The sequence below is a fragment of the Cantharellus anzutake genome (assembly GCF_015039405.1).
Source record: "Cantharellus anzutake strain C23 chromosome Unknown EI90scaffold_4, whole genome shotgun sequence".
NCBI classification, from domain to species: Eukaryota; Fungi; Basidiomycota; class Agaricomycetes; order Cantharellales; family Hydnaceae; genus Cantharellus; species Cantharellus anzutake.
Genome location: NW_024066954.1, coordinates 977,336 through 996,511, shown reverse-complemented (window position 1 = coordinate 996,511; position 19,176 = coordinate 977,336). Strand labels below are relative to the sequence as shown.

The window sequence follows — 19,176 nt, the reverse complement described above, 5'->3', positions numbered from 1 at the left end:
AATTTTCAGGCCAAATTAGGAAAGGGAACTTAGCCTTAACTTGGAACACAAACATAAATTTCGCCCTCCCTTGATAGCAATGAAAGTCCGAATCCTCAAAATACATCAATCGGTATGGATGATCATTACGGACAATAATCTAATATACAGAAGCCCGGCTCAAGGGGAAAAACTCAATAAACAATGTGTTCATCCTGACGGAAATCAAACAGCTCAACGATATTCACAACTGTAGATTAAAAGACTCACAAGGTTACTAATTGTCGCTGCACATTCCTCATAGAGCCCATTAAGCTCTGTTTCGTCCTCTTCGTTTGAGGCACCGCTCTGCTTTTTCGATGGCAATGTAGAAACAAGGACACAGCTCGTCGGTCTTTTAGTTGAGGCAGAACGACCAAGCGCTTCCTTGGAGACTACATAGATATACGGGATTTGCGCTTCTTCAGCCAAGATGGGTAAATGCGAGATCACGTCAATGGGGCTGAGGTCTGCGGCCAGGACAAGGACGCTGGTGCCATAACGGAAAGTCAGGACTACATTAAATCGAGGGAAATATATGCGTACCCTTTTTCACCCTTCCTAATGCTCTTCACAACCTCTTTGATCCCGCGTCTTAGTCGCTGGACTTTCCTCGCTACGAATAAATAAAATGAGTACAATTGTTACGAACGTGGAGAAGGCGCCTTACCCCTCGAAATTAGCTTCTCGACTTTTTTGTTCAGCTTGTGGTCAGCAAGAGGCTTAGCGATAGGCAACAACTGAAAACCACTTGATAATTCGCCTCGGTAGAACGAACAATGACTCACTTCTCCGGGGGGGATGGTGGGGATTTTTTCCTTCTTTGACGTCTGTACCCAACAATATAAGAGGAAGGCCGTTTCATGTTGCATGAACGTACTTTCTTCACATCCTTTGCTTCGCCATCTTCCATGTCTACATCCTTCACAACAGCATCTGAGTTGGCGACGGCGGGAGTGTCGGCAGTAGGGGCAGCCAATGAGTGTCGCTTCCCTTTTTTAGTCTTTCCAGGCGACGGGTCTGCGAGCTTGGCCATCTTTTAGAACCTGTGGAGAACAAATTTTCGGATATCTGCGTCCCACAACACTGCCACAGTCGACCCTCGAACCAAAGTTATTCTCGACCGTAGTACTACATTCACCCCCACGTTTGCTAGTGCGATGGTGTGGGATTGTTCGCTTCAGGCCCCCTGATTCGAATCCGCAATATGCTACGCTCCTGTTATCGAGAGAATTGAGATCACGGTTTGACGTGTCCAGTGCGTCAAACAACGACGTATGTTCCAAAAGATTTCTATCTATTGATAGGCGTATCTCCCACCACACACGGCAGGCTTTTGGCCTTTCTCCACATTGCACAAGCAATGGTTCTGGCACTTTCATCAGTGGACTCCCGCGCAACCACCCGAACTACTTGGGTCTCGCGTTACACACACTCAATGCCATTTCCTCTAGGATAGCTTAGTTACAACCACCGTGCCTACGGGATAGCCACGACTCTTAGTACAAATACCTCTTCTGAAACATCTCCCCTTTGGCTTCCCTACCAGTACCATTCTTCGACGACGCACGGTCTCCCAGGGATACAACCAGAATCGTAGATGATTGGCCTATGCACCTGGCGCGAGGGTGCGGGGGATGGTGCCCTGGAGACCACAGAATTTGGTATCGTCAAGTCTGGAGCATCCGGATAGTGCGAGATTCTCCACGCCATCGTCAGTGCTGTAAAGTATAACGTGTTATTACCTTCAGCTTCACAAATTGTCTTCGAAGCAGACTTACTTAGCCAGACTGGAAAGCGATTCATGCCTTAGCGGAAATGTCGGGAACACTTCATTGGACTCACCTAGGGCTGTTAGCGAGATCAAAACGAACTCTTCGTGATCTCTAGTCAACCCCCCATCTGTCCTAATATCGTGGTGTACCCTGCCAAAAAATGCATGTCAACATGGTTTGTCTACTCTGGGCGGTAGCAGGACTTACACCGCTGCCAGCGCGCAAGTACAAATCAACCCAACGACAACGAGCGTCATCCCATCAGCATCTAGCATGGACCGATCTTAACCTCAAAGAATCCTTCCGGTTGCAACAATGTAGGTAAACTTACAGTTTGTATGCGGTAGGAGGTTCGTCGCGAAGTGTACGCCAGCGATCGTCAAACCCCCTGTGCAGATGGGGCAACGCTTCCATTAGCAACCATCGTTCGGCATCCCTCAGAGTTGATTCCACAAGCTCACCGAAAATAAGTAGCCGAGATAGTGAACCACGTTGAAGCAGTCGTCTAACAGCGACGAACAATCCTGCTACGATAATGAGCAACAACATGTTTCGCGACGTGTTAGAGGTGGGTCTACGGCCTCTCCCTATCCTCCTGTCTAGCAAGCGTGCGGTCGAATCAAATCAATCGTCCAAGACAAAGGTTGCAGCTTATATATCATATCGATCCTGCACGCAAAGCCTCCTGACTAACGGCTCGCACACATCCCTTGATGCCACCAGAAGTTCCCGCATGCCTGACCATTGTTATTTGCCACGATGGTTACGGCAACTTCAAGGGTTGCTAGACGAAACTTAGGAGATGATTTAGTTAACGATGAGCCTCGCGGCCATCGCACACGAATGTCACGCGTCTGCAATGAGGCTAATTGTATGCTACCCTTCTCCCTTCTTGTATAATCGCATCCTCCGCCGCAGAATCCACGCATCAGCTCATCCTTTCCAACGCTCCGACCTTGACTCAATGTCATTCGGGATATATAGAAAATCCATTAAAATCTATTACAGGTGCTTCCATCGATAATCCTTAAAATTGATTCCAATTACCATCCAAAGGAAGATCCGCTCATCGATAGACACAAAGCAAAACGAATTCGTGACGTAGGCAGATGATAGAGACGTTAACATCAGGAAAGATGGGATGGCGCTAAAGCCGAATTCACAAAGCAATTAGATTGCATGGTTGCTTTTGGTTGGATAGACATTATCCTTTAGAACCCCCCTATTGTGGGCTGCGGCGTGACTGGTGGCGCTTGACCCACGGGTACTTGCGCAACTACAAAAGGCACCACGGACGACGACGAATCAGTCAACCAAAAATGAAGCAAGTGACCATTAACACATACTCTGCCGCCCATTTGGTCCATTTGTAATAACCACACTGTGCCCAGGGAGCTGATACACGGGCTGGCTGTTTCCAAACGTCGTCACGTTAGGATAAGTATAAGTTTGGCCTCCAGCAGGAACTGTTTGATAATATTGTGGTGCACCGTTGCCTTGTAGCTCTTCGTCGAACCACCCTAATTCGGAAACAGAGGCAGACCAGATAGCCTTGTAGCCGCGAGCGGAGTACTGAAGGATCAAACGGAGAAGGAGGAGGAAGAAGAGTGCAACTGCAGCAGTTGAGATGATAAGTCAAAGGGGATAAAAGCATTGGTGTAATGTGACGCTTACACAGGCCAAAGTTCGTCCATGAGAAGGCCTCGATGGCTTTGACCTCTCGACAGTAACGCCGGTATGAATCTTTGGGGACAATTAGCGATGACTACAGCCAAACACGATTCTCAACCCACATCTCCTCCCCCTGGCCGCCGGGACTGTGCCTTCTAATGAATCGCATTCAACATGGCCGATGATGTCGCTAGATAGGGAGTCTATGTCAAGAACAAGTCCCAGAGACACAATACGAAGGATTCACGTTGTATAGGCACCCATGGCTTGACGAATTATCCCTATCAGCTTGGCGCAAGCATCAATGGAAAGGAACACTCACCGACCCAAAGAACAGCCAAAGTCCACATCATGACCAGCTCTATCCGGGGCTGAGATCGGAGCGCACTTATTAACACCAAGTCAGCATCAACGATAGGCACAGTCATCTTGATCGATAACCCACAGAAGGATCAGCGCTACTATGGTAAACGCCGACGCCACCATCGAAAATATGAGGAAGTCCTCTAATAGTCGAGACATATCAGTGACGTTAGGGATTGGGAGACACCGATTTTGTGCGCACTGTGCAGAGGTAGGAAGTTATGCGCTAAGATGCCTGAGATCGTTAGTACTACGATCGAGAACATCAACCAGAAAGCTACGGTAGATAATCCATCGGTATGAGAAATCATATTCTATTCCATCCCAAGATTGCGCTCTCTGACGCACTATATAGGGTGAATCGTATCGAGTTGAACAGGCTCGACATGTTTGACAGCTAATCGTGTGTTCGTTTCGTTTCGTTCCGTTTCGTTTCGTCCTCTAATGAGGGGAATGCAAGCGCAGGGCGTGGGCGTTCAAATAGGTTGAACAAGAAAAAGCTCCTGAACAGACAGATCCTCGAACAAAAGAAGACGGGCGAAAGGTAGAAATACAGAGAGAGAGCACACCGCCTTGAATTGCCTAGGTAACGTCCTTGCTGCAGTGCAATGAGGCAAGCACGCTTTTTACGAGGGTTCGCCGAAATTGGTTCAACCAAACACAAACGTATGGAAGCCTCGTGTTGTGAAGTGTTTGTGTTGGGTCTCGACCGAACGATTACACGTGATCCTTCTTGTAGCTCAACAGCGGCCGCAGGGGGATGAGTGCCGGAAGTAGGTGCTTGAGATGGGAGGAAAGAGCTACCGCGATCGAACAAACATACAAATTCGCTTCTTTCTACCTCTAAAACCGTGATGTCATCGTTGTATTCAATTTGCAATTTGTGGTACATCGTGGTATTTATTTACATCAGCGTGCAGAAAACCCAAGCCATGTCAATCCGGGCATAACCAGCGCCCTGACTACCCCTAGCCTTCCTCATTCTACCAAAAGGTCGAGAAGAGGCAGCTCAGTAGTGCTAAGTTAAAAAGCAAGAGACAGGGGTAGGCAAGAGAAACCAAGGTAAGGGCACTGCTGAAAAGGGCCTGGGGACTCAATTTGTCCGTGAAGGATGAGAACAGGGGAGTACTATTCCAAAGGAGGGATGAAAGCAATGGTACAGCCTAGGGGGTATCGCACAATACGAGGGTTCGAAGGAACCCATGAAAACTCTAAAAAAATCCATTGATACAACAAAAAAAAAAGCCTCCTGGGGCGAAAAGCGGCGTCAGCGGAATGGAAGATCGTAGCTCAGCTACATTCAGTCGGCTTTTTTCATCTCAGGGTCCGGTCTCTCCGAGATGACGGATCCCGAGTGTTCGTATTGGAATAGGAACGAGGCGGCGCGGGTTGCCGTGGTGTCGTCGTGGTCGTAGGAGTCATGTATGCATACGTGTTTGAACGCGAGGCGCTGGGCCGTGCAGGTGGTTGGTATTGTTCCTGCTGCTGATTCTTGGCAGATGGCCGTCTGTCAAGTGTACCTGCACGTCGCCTCGGTGGTGGGGGCTGGGCGAGCTGAGGCGTGTCGGTTGGCCCTGCGTGCGTGGCACGCGTCCGCGCTTTTGGAGGTAGCGTCGGCGGGATGTCTATGTCTGGACGGGTGGTACCTCGTGCTGAAGGCTTTGTGGTGGGTGTAGGAGGGGATGGAGGAGCGGGCGGGCTACCTTTCGCAGGATTCGTGGATGTCTTTCTTGTCGGCACAGCAGCGGCCGCGACAATCGCGGCCGCAGGTGCAGAGCGACTACGCGTGTGCGTTAGGGGCGATGATGATGAATTGGACGCGTTCCGTGAGATGGAAGCAGAAGCAGAGGGTGTGACGGTTTCTGGTGTTGATTGATTTCTCCAGTGTGACTGCCTCCGGCGACTGAAAGAAGAGACAGGTGCAGGAAGTCTCGTAAACTTCTCGTCGGATGAGGATTTTCTCGGAAGAAACCACTGCGCTTCGTTGACGCGAGCATTCCACACTAATCAATGGCCGCTTGAGCAGAACTAACGTACGGCGAAACTAGGGCACCCACCTTGCTTACGCCCAGCATAGGAATGTCGCATGGCAAGAACAAGAAGCCAGAGACAATACCCAAGTACTTGAGATTTGAATGCATAAGACTCTGGGCGCGCCAAGAGGTTTTGCTTCTGTCACTCACAAATAAGCGCATTAAGTATCGAAAAAGCCTGCACAATGTTCGACCATTAGAATGATACTAAGATTTGGAATGCCCATCGGAGACATACTTGAAGTGTATGGTACTGTGCATGGAACATTTCATCCGTATCTGGAGTGGAACAGCGAGTATCAGTGGAGTGGGATGGGAGCAGCGCTTGACTCTAGCTCTTACATGGACTCGGGTTCCCATCTGGCTCGTCTGGACACTCAAGATCCGGGACCTCAGCAATAGAAAGAAAAAGGCCAAGACCTGATTGACCGAACAAAACATGCTCAATCGATTAGAGAAAAAATTCGAACAGGCACGCAACGTACTGAACCAGAGTACCCCTAACAATGAGGCCAGCCCTAGTTCCCATCGGGTCTCTGTAATCGCCCAGAATCGTTCTCTAGAACCGAACCATAGACTAGAAGGTAGAGAGGAAGAAAGATGAAATTTCCATTTCCGGGTTTTGGCCACAAACAGTTCTCACACGCAGGCGCATCCGACGATGGTCGAGATCGCGCAGAATATGGAGACGGGTATGAATCGGGCTTTCGGGAATAAGAAAAAAAATGAAGGGGTTGAGATGAAATGCTCAGAGAGCAAAAGTTGGGTAGGCTTACTCACTTAATTCATTGGGCTCAATGACAGAGTTCAGGTGCGCTGCGACCCCGAGGACGATAAAACTGAACAATATTGCCACGACTTGATCATGGATGAAAAGCTTCGCGTTAGGCCAACGATGAGCAAGGAAGAAGAGGGAAAGTGCTCACCAAAGACAGTTACTCGGATGATGTTAAACGCTCGCAACATCCCAGAAATGCGGGGTAAAACTCAGGAACGAACAAGGGAAGGCGTCCAGTTGGCACAAAAAGAAACGATCGCAAAAGCTTGTTCCAGGAACGGGCGTCGCAAATACCGTCAAGACAAAAAAAGAAAAATTCGATCGCAATGACCTGTCAATAAGAGAGGGAGAGAGGGAGGTGGATGAGAGAGATGATGGGGGAGTGATGGGAAAGAAAAGTGCATGGGATGGTCGTTCAAAGCGGTTTATCCAATAAGGCGGGGGTGCCGATCAAGCCATCCATACTCGGATTGGAGAGAATAAGTAGTACTCACGAGATAGAAGTTTAGAAATGAATGGCAACGGAGGCGCGCAAAATAACACTACACGCCCTCACCGCACTCCCAGCACCACGTACACTGCCCGGCTGGGTGTGTCTCTGTTAAAGGACAGGGTCGAACAATCAGCCAGCCTGGGCGTGGGCCGTGGGAATCGAACACGATTTCAAATTTACTGGGCCGTCGATGTCAATAACTTGCAACAACCTTATCGTTCTTTGTGCCTATTCTAGGAAAGGAGACAAGCGGCTTACCGTTTTCACTAACGATGACCGCCCCTGCTGTGGCGAGGTTACGTCCCAGCGAGGGAGGATTCAGCATGTAGCTCTCCGATGTTAACATCGCTCCGACGCAGCTGTCGTAGTACAGAATCTGTGCTACGATATTCAGGACTTGTGAGGGCGAGGGCATCGCATATCCTTCCCCCGACAGTGCTCGCTCGATAACACCGCGATATTAGCTGGAGCATGACACAATACAGTGCTCAAAGTTTCAACTCCAGCGTGCAGTGTTGGCTTGGGCTCGTGTCGAAACCACGCATGCCAGTCCCTCCCTCCCACGACGGGTGTTGGTGCCTTTCTCACCCTCATTTGAAATTGAGTGTAGACATACGTATCCCTCGTGGTCCACCTCCTCAATCAACCACCCCTAACTGAACATCTCCATCCACGCACTAGCAAACTGCCCCTTTCCGCTACTTGACTCCGACCGGCCAGATTTGTCCCGTACTGGCCATCATTGATGATCCCCGTTATCTCCGAGCTTGGACGAATTATCGCATACGCCTCACTCAAATAGCCTTCTTATACTAGCGCACTGGCTAGTCATGCGATATTAGTGTAACACCGCAGTACTGCTGCAACTATCGGGCCTACGCCCTCTCCCGGGGAACTTGTCCCACTGCTCTCCAGGCTGATATAACTGTTCCTCCAATTCGGAATCTACGTGGCACACGTTCCTGCTCCGCTTTGCTACCCTCCCCCGATCAAGTAGCGAGCGCTACACGGGCAAGGTTGGTGTACTATTCGCCTCGATCCTGTCGATCCTCGCTTGATCCGCGCCCTGTTGTCTGGACACTCTGATCGCTGATAACCTAATCACCCTCTACAACTCCAACTCTATATAGATGGAGACGGTTGTTAACCCCGAATTGAAGAAAGCTTGCGAATCTGGCTGGCACACATGATTGTTTCACCGCCACAAATTTGAATATCGCATGCGCGCGGCGATCCTTGCATTGGTCGAGAGCCATGATCCGCTGAGTCTTTCCCTTTCGCCCAGACGCTAAGTCATGTCTGTGCGATTGCCACGATCGCCAATATGTACGTCTTGGCCGTCGTACACAGAAAATGATAGGTTAGAAAACGAAAATTGAGGTGTTCTGATCGGGCGGCACTTAACTGTCTTGTACAGCTGCCTCTAACCACCACGCCAAATGGGTCCGCCCATTTACGGTTACTTGTGATTGATTGTCGATGGCAAAGTCAGGACTGAAGAAGAGAAGGAAAAGGGCTCAAGATGGAAGTCTCGTTCAGATGTCCTCGTCGATCCTTGCCACCGCTATGCCTGAAATTAACCCATGGAGAAGTCTTGCTGAGTGCGTTTTTTTCACAAGGGCTGCAATCCACGCGAGAGTCCCACCGCAAGATATTCCCGAGCCATGGACCGGGACCTTGATTGAGGAATGGATACATAGAGTTGTTCGAATTGTCCGGGTTGAATGTTTCTTCGGCCGTTGTACGTTAGTCATGCTTTCCTTCTCTCTACAATCTCCCGTCCCAGATATATTATACTATAAAATGCTTGATTACATGCTTCACACGCAAAAATGATGTGTGTATTCGAATCCCATTGCATTGAGCATTGAACTCCATGCCATTATGGACCATGCAATGTGTATGGCTCTGTACCATCATCTACACAACTGATTGCATCTTGTATTGGGTCTAGCAGACTCAGCACGGTGGCAGCCTAGCACACTTCTTTTTAAATATAAGGCTATGACGCGTAAGTTCTCAGGCGAGCTACACCAGCGAGCCTGTCGCATAAAGAAGAAAAATGGGGGTGTAAAGTACAAGCCCCCAAACCTCACTTCGCCACCAACAATCTTATTCCCCCTTGCCACTCCGCCATTAGAACCGATTGTTGATATTACAACACTTCTCGTATAGATAAAGCTATATCGGAGCATGAGTGAGAGAGATGGAACAATGGCTAGAACTCGGCTCACAACGGCAAAGCGGCTCTAGCGCTTCAAACTCTCCTCTTTCCCTACTGAAGCCAGACATCGGCAGACCTATTTCCAATGTTAATGGAACCCCCCATTTTTTTCGGATTGCTAGCACTAATGAAGGCAGAGGCTAAGGAGGCAATGCAAATTAAGACATGAGCCTTACATTTTTCCAAATCTTCCGCGGTAACATCAGCAATCCGTAGAAGCTTGAGAACTTGGAGCGATGGACAAATCGGGATGATCTTCGGGTGCAACTGTGCAAACGATGTTGGGAGGGGAGAAACCGAAGTGGGACACTCACGATACTGGATATTGATGCGGACACCGAGTGCGCCCCGGTATGAGGGTTTGATGGTGCGGATGGAGTTGGTGCAATGGCGGAAAGAGATTCCAAGACATCATCTCCGACGACAATATGATAAAGCTCAAGAGTGTGAAGACAGCTGGGGACTGCCCTTAACACCTCCATTAAGTGCGGGTTCGTATGCTTGCCATCATCCCACACAGAGGTTCCATAAAAGGATCCAATGTGTAAGGTGCGTAAAGCTGATTTCTCAGAAATGCGGTCGATGAACGCCGCAATGCTTTTTAGCAAATGCACATCTCGGAAAATCTCCTCGTCGTGGTCGACAATACTATCCTGGTCCCTTATTGCTGTGGGCAGAGCTATCCACAGACTTTTCAGGTTTGGACTATTAACGAGGTGGAGAATGAACATCATCACATTCCATGGCAGCTGGAAAAGACATAACGACTCCAATCGATTCAGGTCACTTGAATGCGTTCGGCGTCGCATCTCAGCGATGCCCTCCCATTTTTCGAGTCTGAGGCCCGCGTTGGCGAGTTCCAACTCTTCCAGTAAAGGGCAATTCCGGATAATGGAAATAAATTCGCGCTCAGACGGGAGCACCTCGTTTTGCAAGTTCTCTAGGGACAACCGCTTCAGTCCTTCGAACACCGGACTGTGCCATGGCAATGATGTTCCCGACAACACGACATCCTCTAGGCCTCGTAGGGTCTGAAGATTATTGGGGGAAAGGCGTTTCTGATTTATGTTTGGTGTGATAATATCTTCCGAATCGGAATCAGAGTCGGAGCCAGAGTCGTAGTCGGAGTCGGCGCTGTCTATCAACTTCAGCCTCCGCAAAGTTGGTTGAGTCTGACCACGAGCAATCCATTGGGCCTCGCAGCTCTCCAAGAACGTCGCGAGGAGACCAAGCTGTGTGTCTGTAGCTGCATCGATGGTAAGAGAACCAACTCTTGAAACATGCTCGCTGAGAATATCCATTCCCTCTTTCATATTTGCTTCATACTCTGAGTCGTAGATGTCGGTCGAAGTAAGTTTAACATCCAGAAGAGCTCCTTTGGACCGTGGAAGAAAGAGTTGTGATAGGCTGTGAGGTCGATCATCAGAGAAGCCAATATGTGACCACTGTGAGCAAGTTAGTAGACAAATTTTGGGGAGATATGAGCTCACCAATGTGGCTGCATTGATAGCAATTTTCCTCCACCGTCTGCACACTTGCGATACGGGGAGAGTAAATGGAATTGCTCTGGGAGATCTCCTTTTTTTGGAGCGGGATGCCGCCATATCCAGGCCGTGTTCCGCTTGTTCAACGCCAAGAAGAAATATGTAGGATAGAACTTCGGGTGGTAGATTATTTGCTACACTGTAAGTTAATTCATGTTTCGAGAAGGCGAAACGAAAAATATTACCAGGAACAAGGCTGTTACGAAGGCCCCGTCCTGCATGCATCATGCACCGCTAAAGATTAAAAATTGTGATGGATAACGTGGAAGAAGCGCAAAACAGACGATATTCACCTGTATTTCTTCTAGTTCTACCATCTTTTGGTCGAGGTGCCGGCCTATGGAATGAAAAGGGCACACATGTCTATCGCAAGCGGGTGAAAAGATTGAGGTACACTAACAAGCATCCTCTAATGTCATTCCAAGAGACAAGAGCGATACTTTCTGGTATGAGACACCTGGTTTATGCTTCGATGTATACACAAAGTTGATTATGTCACTTTGACGTTCAAAATCTGCAGCGATATCGGAGACTTTGGTGATCAATGCATCCCAAGCGTCGAATGCAGCTTTCCCTGTCATGTTGCGTTCACGAGGGATTGAAGACTTGGAAAAACAATAATAAACAGAACGGCTGGTTGCGAGGGGCCACCGGACATAACATGCTGGGTTTCCAAAACCCCAGCTTGGCTCCTAACCATTTAATTCTTAACTTCGTCCACTATTAGTGCCTCATGAATCACTCCGTCTTACTGTCATGACACTCATTTGTTTGTTTGCCTCCATGTCCATGTTTCCGCAAAACATTATACATCCATCTAATACAGAGGCTGGGCCCTGCCTAACTGAAGCCGAGACTTGCGCATGCATGAAATGATTGATGTCAGCGCAATTGAAAGACGAAATCAGTAGTTAGCGTGGGGAGCGCGCACCACGGGCCGGGACCGCCCGGATTCCGGCCGTTCCCACTAAAGGCTCACACCGTCTGATTAGTCGATTGTTACAGTACATAATGTTGTTACATGATGGAAATAGTCGGTAAATTTTTCCGACACTGCGCAAGCGTGACCTACCAGTATGAGCAAAGGATATTAACAAATAAATAACTCTGTTCCGATTCAACCCAATTGTATTGATTATATAAGTTCTAAGATCCTTTTCAAACCATTCAGTAATGAGTCCGCATTCATGAACCAGGGGTTGATCCCAGCCTCTGTGAAGTCATAGAGGCTGGAGGGCTCACGAACGTGTGCGCCTCAACTCCTCCCTACATCCCTTCATCGATTTCCATCGACCATGTCACGACACCAATCTCTCAGCCGACAAATCGATGATATTCTCGCAGCGGGAGGCGATGTGGCCATCCAAATTCTCAGACTCGTCCATTCTACCCCTGACATTTCCCCTTACTTAAAGGGTGCCGCTGGTAGCGCACTCTTCATCTTCAGCAAAGTTAAAGTTTGTAACTATTTCGTGCTGGGTTCGCGAACAAAGGCTGACGCTTTGGGTCGAGCAGAGGTTCCAGGAGAATAAGAAGGAATGGGAGGACTTTGGGAACTACGTCGTCGAAAACGTAGCCGAGGTAGTTGCAGCCATAAGGTCCTATGATCCGTCGTCGATGGAGGCAAAGCTATGGGTGGAGAGCGCTGTGAAGCTTGATGGGTAAGTTGTATTCGTTTTTGGTGTTCTCGATATCGGTCTCACATCATCTCAGAGCCCTACAAAAGATTCGGACCCAAATCCAACGAAGGCTCACGCAAACAAACAAACGATCCAGCTTAGTAAATGCATTGTCCCTCATGAGAGACCCGGGAAGGATCAAGATCAATGACCTAAAGAAAGATCTTGCCGAAGCATTGGCATCGTTTCCGGTAGTTTTTTCAGGATCGTCCCCGTAATCATTCTGATTTCCTGTCGATGTAGCTCAGGGTAAACTTAGGAATTGGTGTCAAATTACCAGTCACAGGAGATAGCATAAGCTATCAACAGCGGCAGAATTCTTGGTATCGACGACGCCCCCATAGCGCCTATTATCATTCAACTGGGCCATGCTTGAATGGCACCAGGGTCGACCTCATTGAGCGTATTATGACCTGGTGTCGCAATACTAGGGATAATGATAATAGGCTAATGCTGCTCACTGCTGTGGCCGGCGCCGGCAAGACTTCGATTGCACACACCGTAGCAGAGAGGTGTGCAAAGGACGACGGAGCCACCCTGTTACTGTCCTTCTCCTTCAAGGCTGGGGAACGGTCGTGGCCCGAACATCTGCTCCGTGCCACAACTCAAGCTCTAGAAAACTGCGACCCGGTTTACTGCACCTTCATTGCTTCAGCTCGTCAGAAAGACCCTGCTCTCTCTATGGCTCCACTCCCGGTACAATTCAAGAAGTTGGTGGCTTCGCCCCTCCTCCATAAACCTCCCCTTTCCAACCGCCCCATGGTGGTCATTATTGACGCCTTAGACGAATGTAACAAAAAAGCATTCGAGCCCCTTGCTCATATTCTTCGGGAGGAAATCCCAAAATTACCGTCCTCCATAAAATTCTTTATCACATCGCGACAATCTGATATTGTTAACCACTTCCTCTCGTCTCATCTTCCTATCGACCGCCTTACCATTAATCTCTCGGATGACGGGAACGTGCGGGACTGCGCTATGTACATACGTTCGGAGCTGCAAGCGCTGATGAGTTGTCATCCCAATATACGACTTCAGGACGAGGAGAGAACGGTACAGGAGATCTCGGAACGAGCAGGAGGCTTGTTCATTTGGATCAGTACTATCTTTCGCTATATGAAGATGACCAACAACGACCCTATGAGGACGCTGGAAAAACTGCTCGGTGCAGACGCGGATGGATCGGTGGGTTCTGCTGAGGAAACGATGGATTGCTTGTATACGAGCATTCTGAAAAAGTGTGATTGGGAGGATGAAAATTTTGTACATGACTACCCAATTGTGATGGGAGCAATATTCGCTGCACAACAACCTCTGTCTACTGTGGCTTGGGATGCGATCTTGTCGCCTTTCTTGAGGTCTTCTGTTCGATATATGCTGTCCGAACTTGCACCTCTCCTCGAAGGAGTTGAAGATCCTCACATTCCGATTCGCATCTTACACCAATCCTTCCGCGACTTCATTCTGGATCGGATTCATCCCCGATCTATCAGCCTTCGTTGCAGTCCAGTATATGTGAAGATGGGCAATGCGAGGATTGCCCTACGATGTACTCAGATTTTGAATCAGGATCTTTGCTCCATAGCGAGCCTAGGACTGATTAAGAATTTGTCCGCGCAAGATGAACTGCCACAAATTTCTCCAGAGGAGTTATCCGAGCACTTGCATTACGCATGTTGTTACATTATTTACCACCTTAGTGGTGTCCAAGTGCCCTCGCAGGCGCTCCACGAGTCCGTTCACATGTTTCTCAGCCACCACGCAAGTCGCTGGGTGGAGGTCTGCGTGAGAATGGAAGGCTACATCAATATCTCGACACTTCCCGAGTGGGCTAAGGTATGGATTATCAATCGTGTTAATGGAATCAGCTCATCGAATCTCCAGTTGGCGGTTGACCAAAAGTCAAAAACTGCTATGCGCATGCTGGCCAACGTGCTTATTCCGATTCAGTCGAATCTGGATTTTTTTTCAAGATTTCATGAGGCATACGAGGCAGCGAACGATTTGGTTGTGCTGTGCCGTTACCTTGTTTCTGTGGACTCACAGACCTACAACCCGGAATTGGCCAGGTCGCTCAACACTCTATATTTAGCTATCTTCAGACTCGGACGGCACTCCGAAGCCCTCCCGTTCATCGAAGAAAGCGTCAAACTCCACCGCCAGCTGGTTGCTGTTCGCCCAACATCATACACGCCAGATTTGGCCGTGTCACTTAACAATCTATATAATGCCCTTTCGAATCTCGGACGGCACTCGGAGGCCCTCCCATTCATCAAGGAAAGCGTCAAACTCCGGCGCCGGCTAGTTGCCATCCGCCCAGAACTATTCACCCCAGATTTGGCTTTGTCACTGAATAATTTATATAACGCTCTTTCTGGCCTTGGCAGCACTCCAAGGCGCTCCCATTCATTGAGGAAAGCGTCAAGCTCTACCGCCAGCTAGTTGCCGTTGACCCAGAATCATACGCTACACATTTGGCTTCCTCACTCAACAATCATTTTAACGCTCTTTCGAATATTGGACGGCACACCGAGGCGCTCCCATTCATAGAGGAAAGCGTCAGACACTACCGCCAGCTAGTTACCATTCACGCAGCATCATGCACCCCAGATTTGGCCTTATCACTCAACAGTCTATGTAGTGCTCTTTCAAATCTCGGTCGGCACGAAGAGGCGCTCCCATTCATAGATGAAAGCGTCCAACTGTACCGCAGGCTAGTTGCCGTTCACCCGGGATCATACACCTCGGACTTGGCCAGGTCACTCGACAGTCTACGTAGTGCTCTTTCGAATCTCGGACGGCACTCGGAGGCGCTCCCATTCATCGAGGAAAGCGTCAGACTGTACCACCAACTAGTTGCCGTTCACCCAGAATCATACGCCCCAAAGTTGGCTTCGTCACTCAGCAATCTATATAGCACTCTTTCGAGTGTCGGACGGCACTCGGAGCCCTTCCATTCATCGAGGAAAGCGTCAACCTGTACCGCAAGCTAGTTGCCCTTCACCCAGGATCATACGACCCACATTTGGCTTCATCACTTAATAATTTATGTAACGCTCTCTCGAAGCTCGAACGGCACCCTGAGGCACTCCCATTCATCGAGGAAAGCGTCAGACGGTACCGTCGGCTAGTTGCCGATCACTCGGGTTCGCACACCCCAGATTTGGCGTTGTCACTCAACAATCAATACAAGGCTCTTTCGAATCTCGGACGGCACTCGGAGGCCCTTCCGCTCATCGAGGAAAGCGTCAAACTCCGGCGCCAGCTAGTTGCCGTTAACGCAGGATCGTACACCCCAGGTTTGGCTCTGTCACTTTACAATTTAAGTAGTGCCCTTTCGAATCTTGGACGGCACTCAGAGGCACTCCTATTCATCGATGAAAGCATTAAACTCTACCGTAAGCTGGCTGCCGTCAATCCAAGATCACACACCTCAAATTTGGAGATGACACTGAGGAAACGACCTATCCTTCTTTCTCATCTCGGGCGTGATTCCGAGACACTGAGTCGGGCAACGTGCGACCTCAAGGATCTTTCTATCTCCCGTGTCATTCCCTCTCCCAACTCGCTACCTGCACCCTAATGCGTACCGCCCAATTAGGCGTTCGGTTTGAGAACACTGGGGACTGACATCGGTTTTTGATTCGGAACCGAAATGAAGAAATCAGTCGGTCAGTGTCGCCAAGTGTGCCATGCAGACATGAACCTGGGGAGTTGACGAACCAAAGCAGCGCGCGGGGTGTATGCAATTCCATGAGTATGCAACAGGTTTCGATCAGACGATATCTCAACACAGGCAGTTCGTACAATGAAAGTCGTCGCCATTGCGTTTGAGTGGAGTGGGGCGTCCGAAGTGCGGGACAAATATTGGTTATGATGTTCTAGTCGATGGGCCATTGACATAGTCCAAACACCCATTTGAATTCAGTCTCGACTTAGCAAACTCGGCGCATATCCTGTATAATCCACTCTTCATGCTGACTCTTACTGTTCCCTATCTGCTCGTTTCATCCCAATCATTCCTATTCCTGCTTGTACCAGTAGGAAGCCCCATGCACGTCCTTCCTCCTTTCACCAAAGGATCAATAAATCATTCCTCTCCCATATTTTTCACTACGAAAACTGTCTTTCAGTAGTATAATACTTGTTAAAGGAGAATATCTCACCACGCAACAACAAGGGCTCCTTCACCTGAGCTGACGATGGCTCGCAGAAATAATGGAAGATGGAAATTCGAGACACCTTCTACGCTTTAAAACCTGGCAGTCTATGTCGGGCAGGCTTAGGGAGATCACGAATTACGGTCTTGCATGGCGACAGGCAATGGGGGAAGGGGACATCACTTGAATACATAACGAGGGAAGAAATTTAAGAGGAAAGATTCACAGAATGGCGAAAGATCCTGTCCTAAGCTTTATCTTCGTGATTCCTTCCGCCATGAGATCCCGAACCGCTCGTCTAGCTGCTTCCCTGGAAGTGGAAACTGCAAGGGATAAATAAAGTCCTATGAATTAGGGCTAGACGTGACCGATGGTGAGAAAACAGGGGGAAGCGAGCCCTGAGAAACTGACATTAATGTGCTGACGATATTACAGTGAAGGACATCGCCGCAAGAATGAATCCAGGGGGAAATTGGGTCGCACGTTACATGCTTCCTATTGGGACCCAACATGATGGGTCCGATGAACTGGTCTTAGCTTATCAGTCGGCCACTTTCAACGCAAATTTATAGATTTCCCTCAGGACAGGCTCCAAGCCAACTCCTCCAAGTGATATGTTATGCATTACTCGTCGCTTGCGCACCACCTCATGATCTCACCTCCGTCTTAGTGGCTGACGCCAGTGACGCATCAGTGGTTCGTTTGCAAATCGCAGTCGGTGAATGAAGGAACACAACTTAACTCATCACCTGCGCCGGTAATGATGAACACAGGGCTACCGGGAATAAAACGTCCTTTCCTGTTCCGATAGCGGCTGGTCACCTACCTGTCCCTTTCGTACCCTCGTTCATGCCCGGAGTGCCACAGGGTATATTCTTCTTCCCGTTAAAAAGATAGGCTGGCCACCTGCCTAGCTAGGGGCATATCTCTCGGGTTGGGCCATTCCACCCATTCAGGACTCCACCATGCCGCTTATCATCTGTGCGGGGACTTCGTTTGCAGCAGCACTGTCTGTATAGGTTGGCGTCAGGATAGTCACATTGACCGACCAAAACGCACTGTGTCTGGCGATGATCGATCGACTTCCATCTGCTGGACAGTTGGCGTCCCAACAGATCACTGACCACAAGTATAAGGCGCAACGCATTCTCAGGCGTTTAGCGGCCACGCTGTCATTAGCCCTCCCATGGCATTATGCCTCACCGGGTTTGCATTGAAAACAACTTCACCCAAGATGCTGACGCGCTTCCGACACTTCTCCTGAGCGTGAGGCCAGCTAGAGGAGCAGATCTTGGTGCCTAGATCAAAGAAGCATGGACCACAATTGGATCGCAGACAGGTTCGCTAGCGTTTTATTGTCAAGTGTCGATCTAGGACCCTGATTTCATGTCAGAATCTCGGTTGTTATCCCCTGGCTAATGGTGAAGATGACGCACCGTCGCGAGCGCCCCGCTCGATCCGTGGTAAAGCCGTTTCTTTGCCAATTATTTAATCTTCATCATGGTCACCCTCTGTCATTTTCCACCATTTCCTTTGCCGCTTGTTCTCACTTCTGTGGCGACCCTTGCGACGAATATTTGCAGAAGACCTGGGGCGTCGGGTCCAGCAAGCAGAGGCCGATCCCATTGTGACATGAACATCGACCCCGAATGTCCTGAAAATGTGACCAGACCAGCCTATAATATTGCTGCGATGGTGGTTCCCTTATACACATGAATAGCCATGCCGATAAATATATCTAGAGGACTTGCAGGCGAAATAGATGTGTAGAACATAGGAGTGGCACAGAATCGTGAACAAGCGGTTTCTGAAGTGCTAGGGCAGAGGCAGTGAGATCGCGACGCCAGAACGTTGGTGAAATCGTCTCGGAGATTCCGAGGGTAAGGATCTACCGTAAATTTGCAGCGCTGCCCACCGGTGTTCGGGCTTGCCAAGAGGACTTCGGTCTGCGATCAGCCCAGATTTTCATCCCAATATGTTATGGAAAACCGGACATTCATGTGCGACCGATGGCTCCGGTGTCTTTTAGTCTGGAACTATTGCTGAGAACAGATGCAACAAAAAGATGGATCAACTATTCGGCGTATCTGCGCCTATCATCCTGGTATTACCATATCAAGTTCCGTACAAGAAGCAGCCGAGAAGCTCACTGGATTCGTTTACATAATAATACGTTCCTTGATCAGGGCCCGATTACGGTGATCTTAATTCAAAGTAATGAATTATGTGGGACCTGTCGATCCCGAACAATTCATTGAAATCAAATCAATCGCGTGGCGCCTAGCGGCATATTCCATATTCAGATTTTGTTGAAGGATCAAACGATGTTTACATAGCAGAGCTTCGCTAGCGGAACATTGCACCTTAATGCGGCACGTGAAGTGGTTATTTATAACACGACGCAGGCGCCACTACGAGCTGAATAGATGTGAATGCAA

General features: G+C 49.0%; 7 protein-coding genes across 7 annotated transcripts; 1 reads left to right on the top strand and 6 right to left on the bottom strand.

Annotated features, from left to right (window-relative positions):
* Positions 1-67: 67 nt before the first annotated feature.
* Positions 68-1,101, bottom strand: EI90DRAFT_2965738 (uncharacterized protein). The gene is made up of 6 exons (XM_039055539.1): positions 899-1,101; positions 807-848; positions 689-758; positions 565-634; positions 250-508; positions 68-194 (listed from the first exon to the last, which is right to left on the bottom strand). Exons 1-6 carry the CDS (start codon positions 1,052-1,054, stop codon positions 174-176), a joined length of 618 nt encoding a protein of 205 aa, XP_038922316.1. The 5' UTR covers positions 1,055-1,101; the 3' UTR covers positions 68-173.
* Positions 1,102-1,549: 448 nt separating this feature from the next.
* EI90DRAFT_3033781 (uncharacterized protein) lies at positions 1,550-2,446 on the bottom strand. The gene is made up of 6 exons (XM_039058475.1): positions 2,255-2,446; positions 2,125-2,181; positions 2,001-2,061; positions 1,864-1,943; positions 1,800-1,808; positions 1,550-1,739 (listed from the first exon to the last, which is right to left on the bottom strand). Exons 1-6 carry the CDS (start codon positions 2,340-2,342, stop codon positions 1,561-1,563), a joined length of 474 nt encoding a protein of 157 aa, XP_038922315.1. The 5' UTR covers positions 2,343-2,446; the 3' UTR covers positions 1,550-1,560.
* Positions 2,447-2,884: 438 nt separating this feature from the next.
* EI90DRAFT_1729629 (uncharacterized protein) lies at positions 2,885-4,182 on the bottom strand. The gene is made up of 8 exons (XM_039052089.1): positions 4,176-4,182; positions 3,910-4,104; positions 3,787-3,851; positions 3,712-3,730; positions 3,587-3,654; positions 3,468-3,536; positions 3,140-3,406; positions 2,885-3,069 (listed from the first exon to the last, which is right to left on the bottom strand). Exons 2-8 carry the CDS (start codon positions 3,984-3,986, stop codon positions 3,005-3,007), a joined length of 630 nt encoding a protein of 209 aa, XP_038922314.1. The 5' UTR covers positions 3,987-4,104; positions 4,176-4,182; the 3' UTR covers positions 2,885-3,004.
* Positions 4,140-5,083, bottom strand: EI90DRAFT_1729608 (uncharacterized protein). Its single transcript, XM_039052088.1, has one exon. The coding sequence runs from the start codon at positions 4,717-4,719 to the stop codon at positions 4,225-4,227; it is 495 nt and encodes a 164-aa protein (XP_038922313.1). The 5' UTR covers positions 4,720-5,083; the 3' UTR covers positions 4,140-4,224.
* EI90DRAFT_1729594 (uncharacterized protein) lies at positions 4,931-7,157 on the bottom strand. The gene is made up of 10 exons (XM_039052087.1): positions 7,133-7,157; positions 6,787-6,903; positions 6,641-6,718; positions 6,504-6,564; positions 6,346-6,437; positions 6,203-6,280; positions 6,099-6,139; positions 6,011-6,038; positions 5,885-5,950; positions 4,931-5,830 (listed from the first exon to the last, which is right to left on the bottom strand). The coding sequence occupies exons 2-10, from the start codon at positions 6,824-6,826 to the stop codon at positions 5,142-5,144; spliced, it is 1,173 nt and encodes a 390-aa protein (XP_038922312.1). The 5' UTR covers positions 6,827-6,903; positions 7,133-7,157; the 3' UTR covers positions 4,931-5,141.
* Positions 7,158-9,017: 1,860 nt separating this feature from the next.
* On the bottom strand, positions 9,018-10,800 carry EI90DRAFT_3033767 (uncharacterized protein). The gene is made up of 2 exons (XM_039058474.1): positions 9,366-10,800; positions 9,018-9,312 (listed from the first exon to the last, which is right to left on the bottom strand). The coding sequence occupies exon 1, from the start codon at positions 10,666-10,668 to the stop codon at positions 9,514-9,516; it is 1,155 nt and encodes a 384-aa protein (XP_038922311.1). The 5' UTR covers positions 10,669-10,800; the 3' UTR covers positions 9,018-9,312; positions 9,366-9,513.
* Positions 10,801-12,194: 1,394 nt separating this feature from the next.
* On the top strand, positions 12,195-16,161 carry EI90DRAFT_3116526 (uncharacterized protein; the record flags this gene model as incomplete). Its single annotated transcript, XM_039062900.1, has 7 exons — positions 12,195-12,356; positions 12,415-12,560; positions 12,613-12,769; positions 12,822-14,414; positions 14,463-14,882; positions 14,966-15,439; positions 15,496-16,161. 7 exons carry the CDS (start codon positions 12,195-12,197, stop codon positions 16,159-16,161), a joined length of 3,618 nt encoding a protein of 1,205 aa, XP_038922310.1.
* Between the last annotated feature and the right edge of the window lie 3,015 nt (positions 16,162-19,176).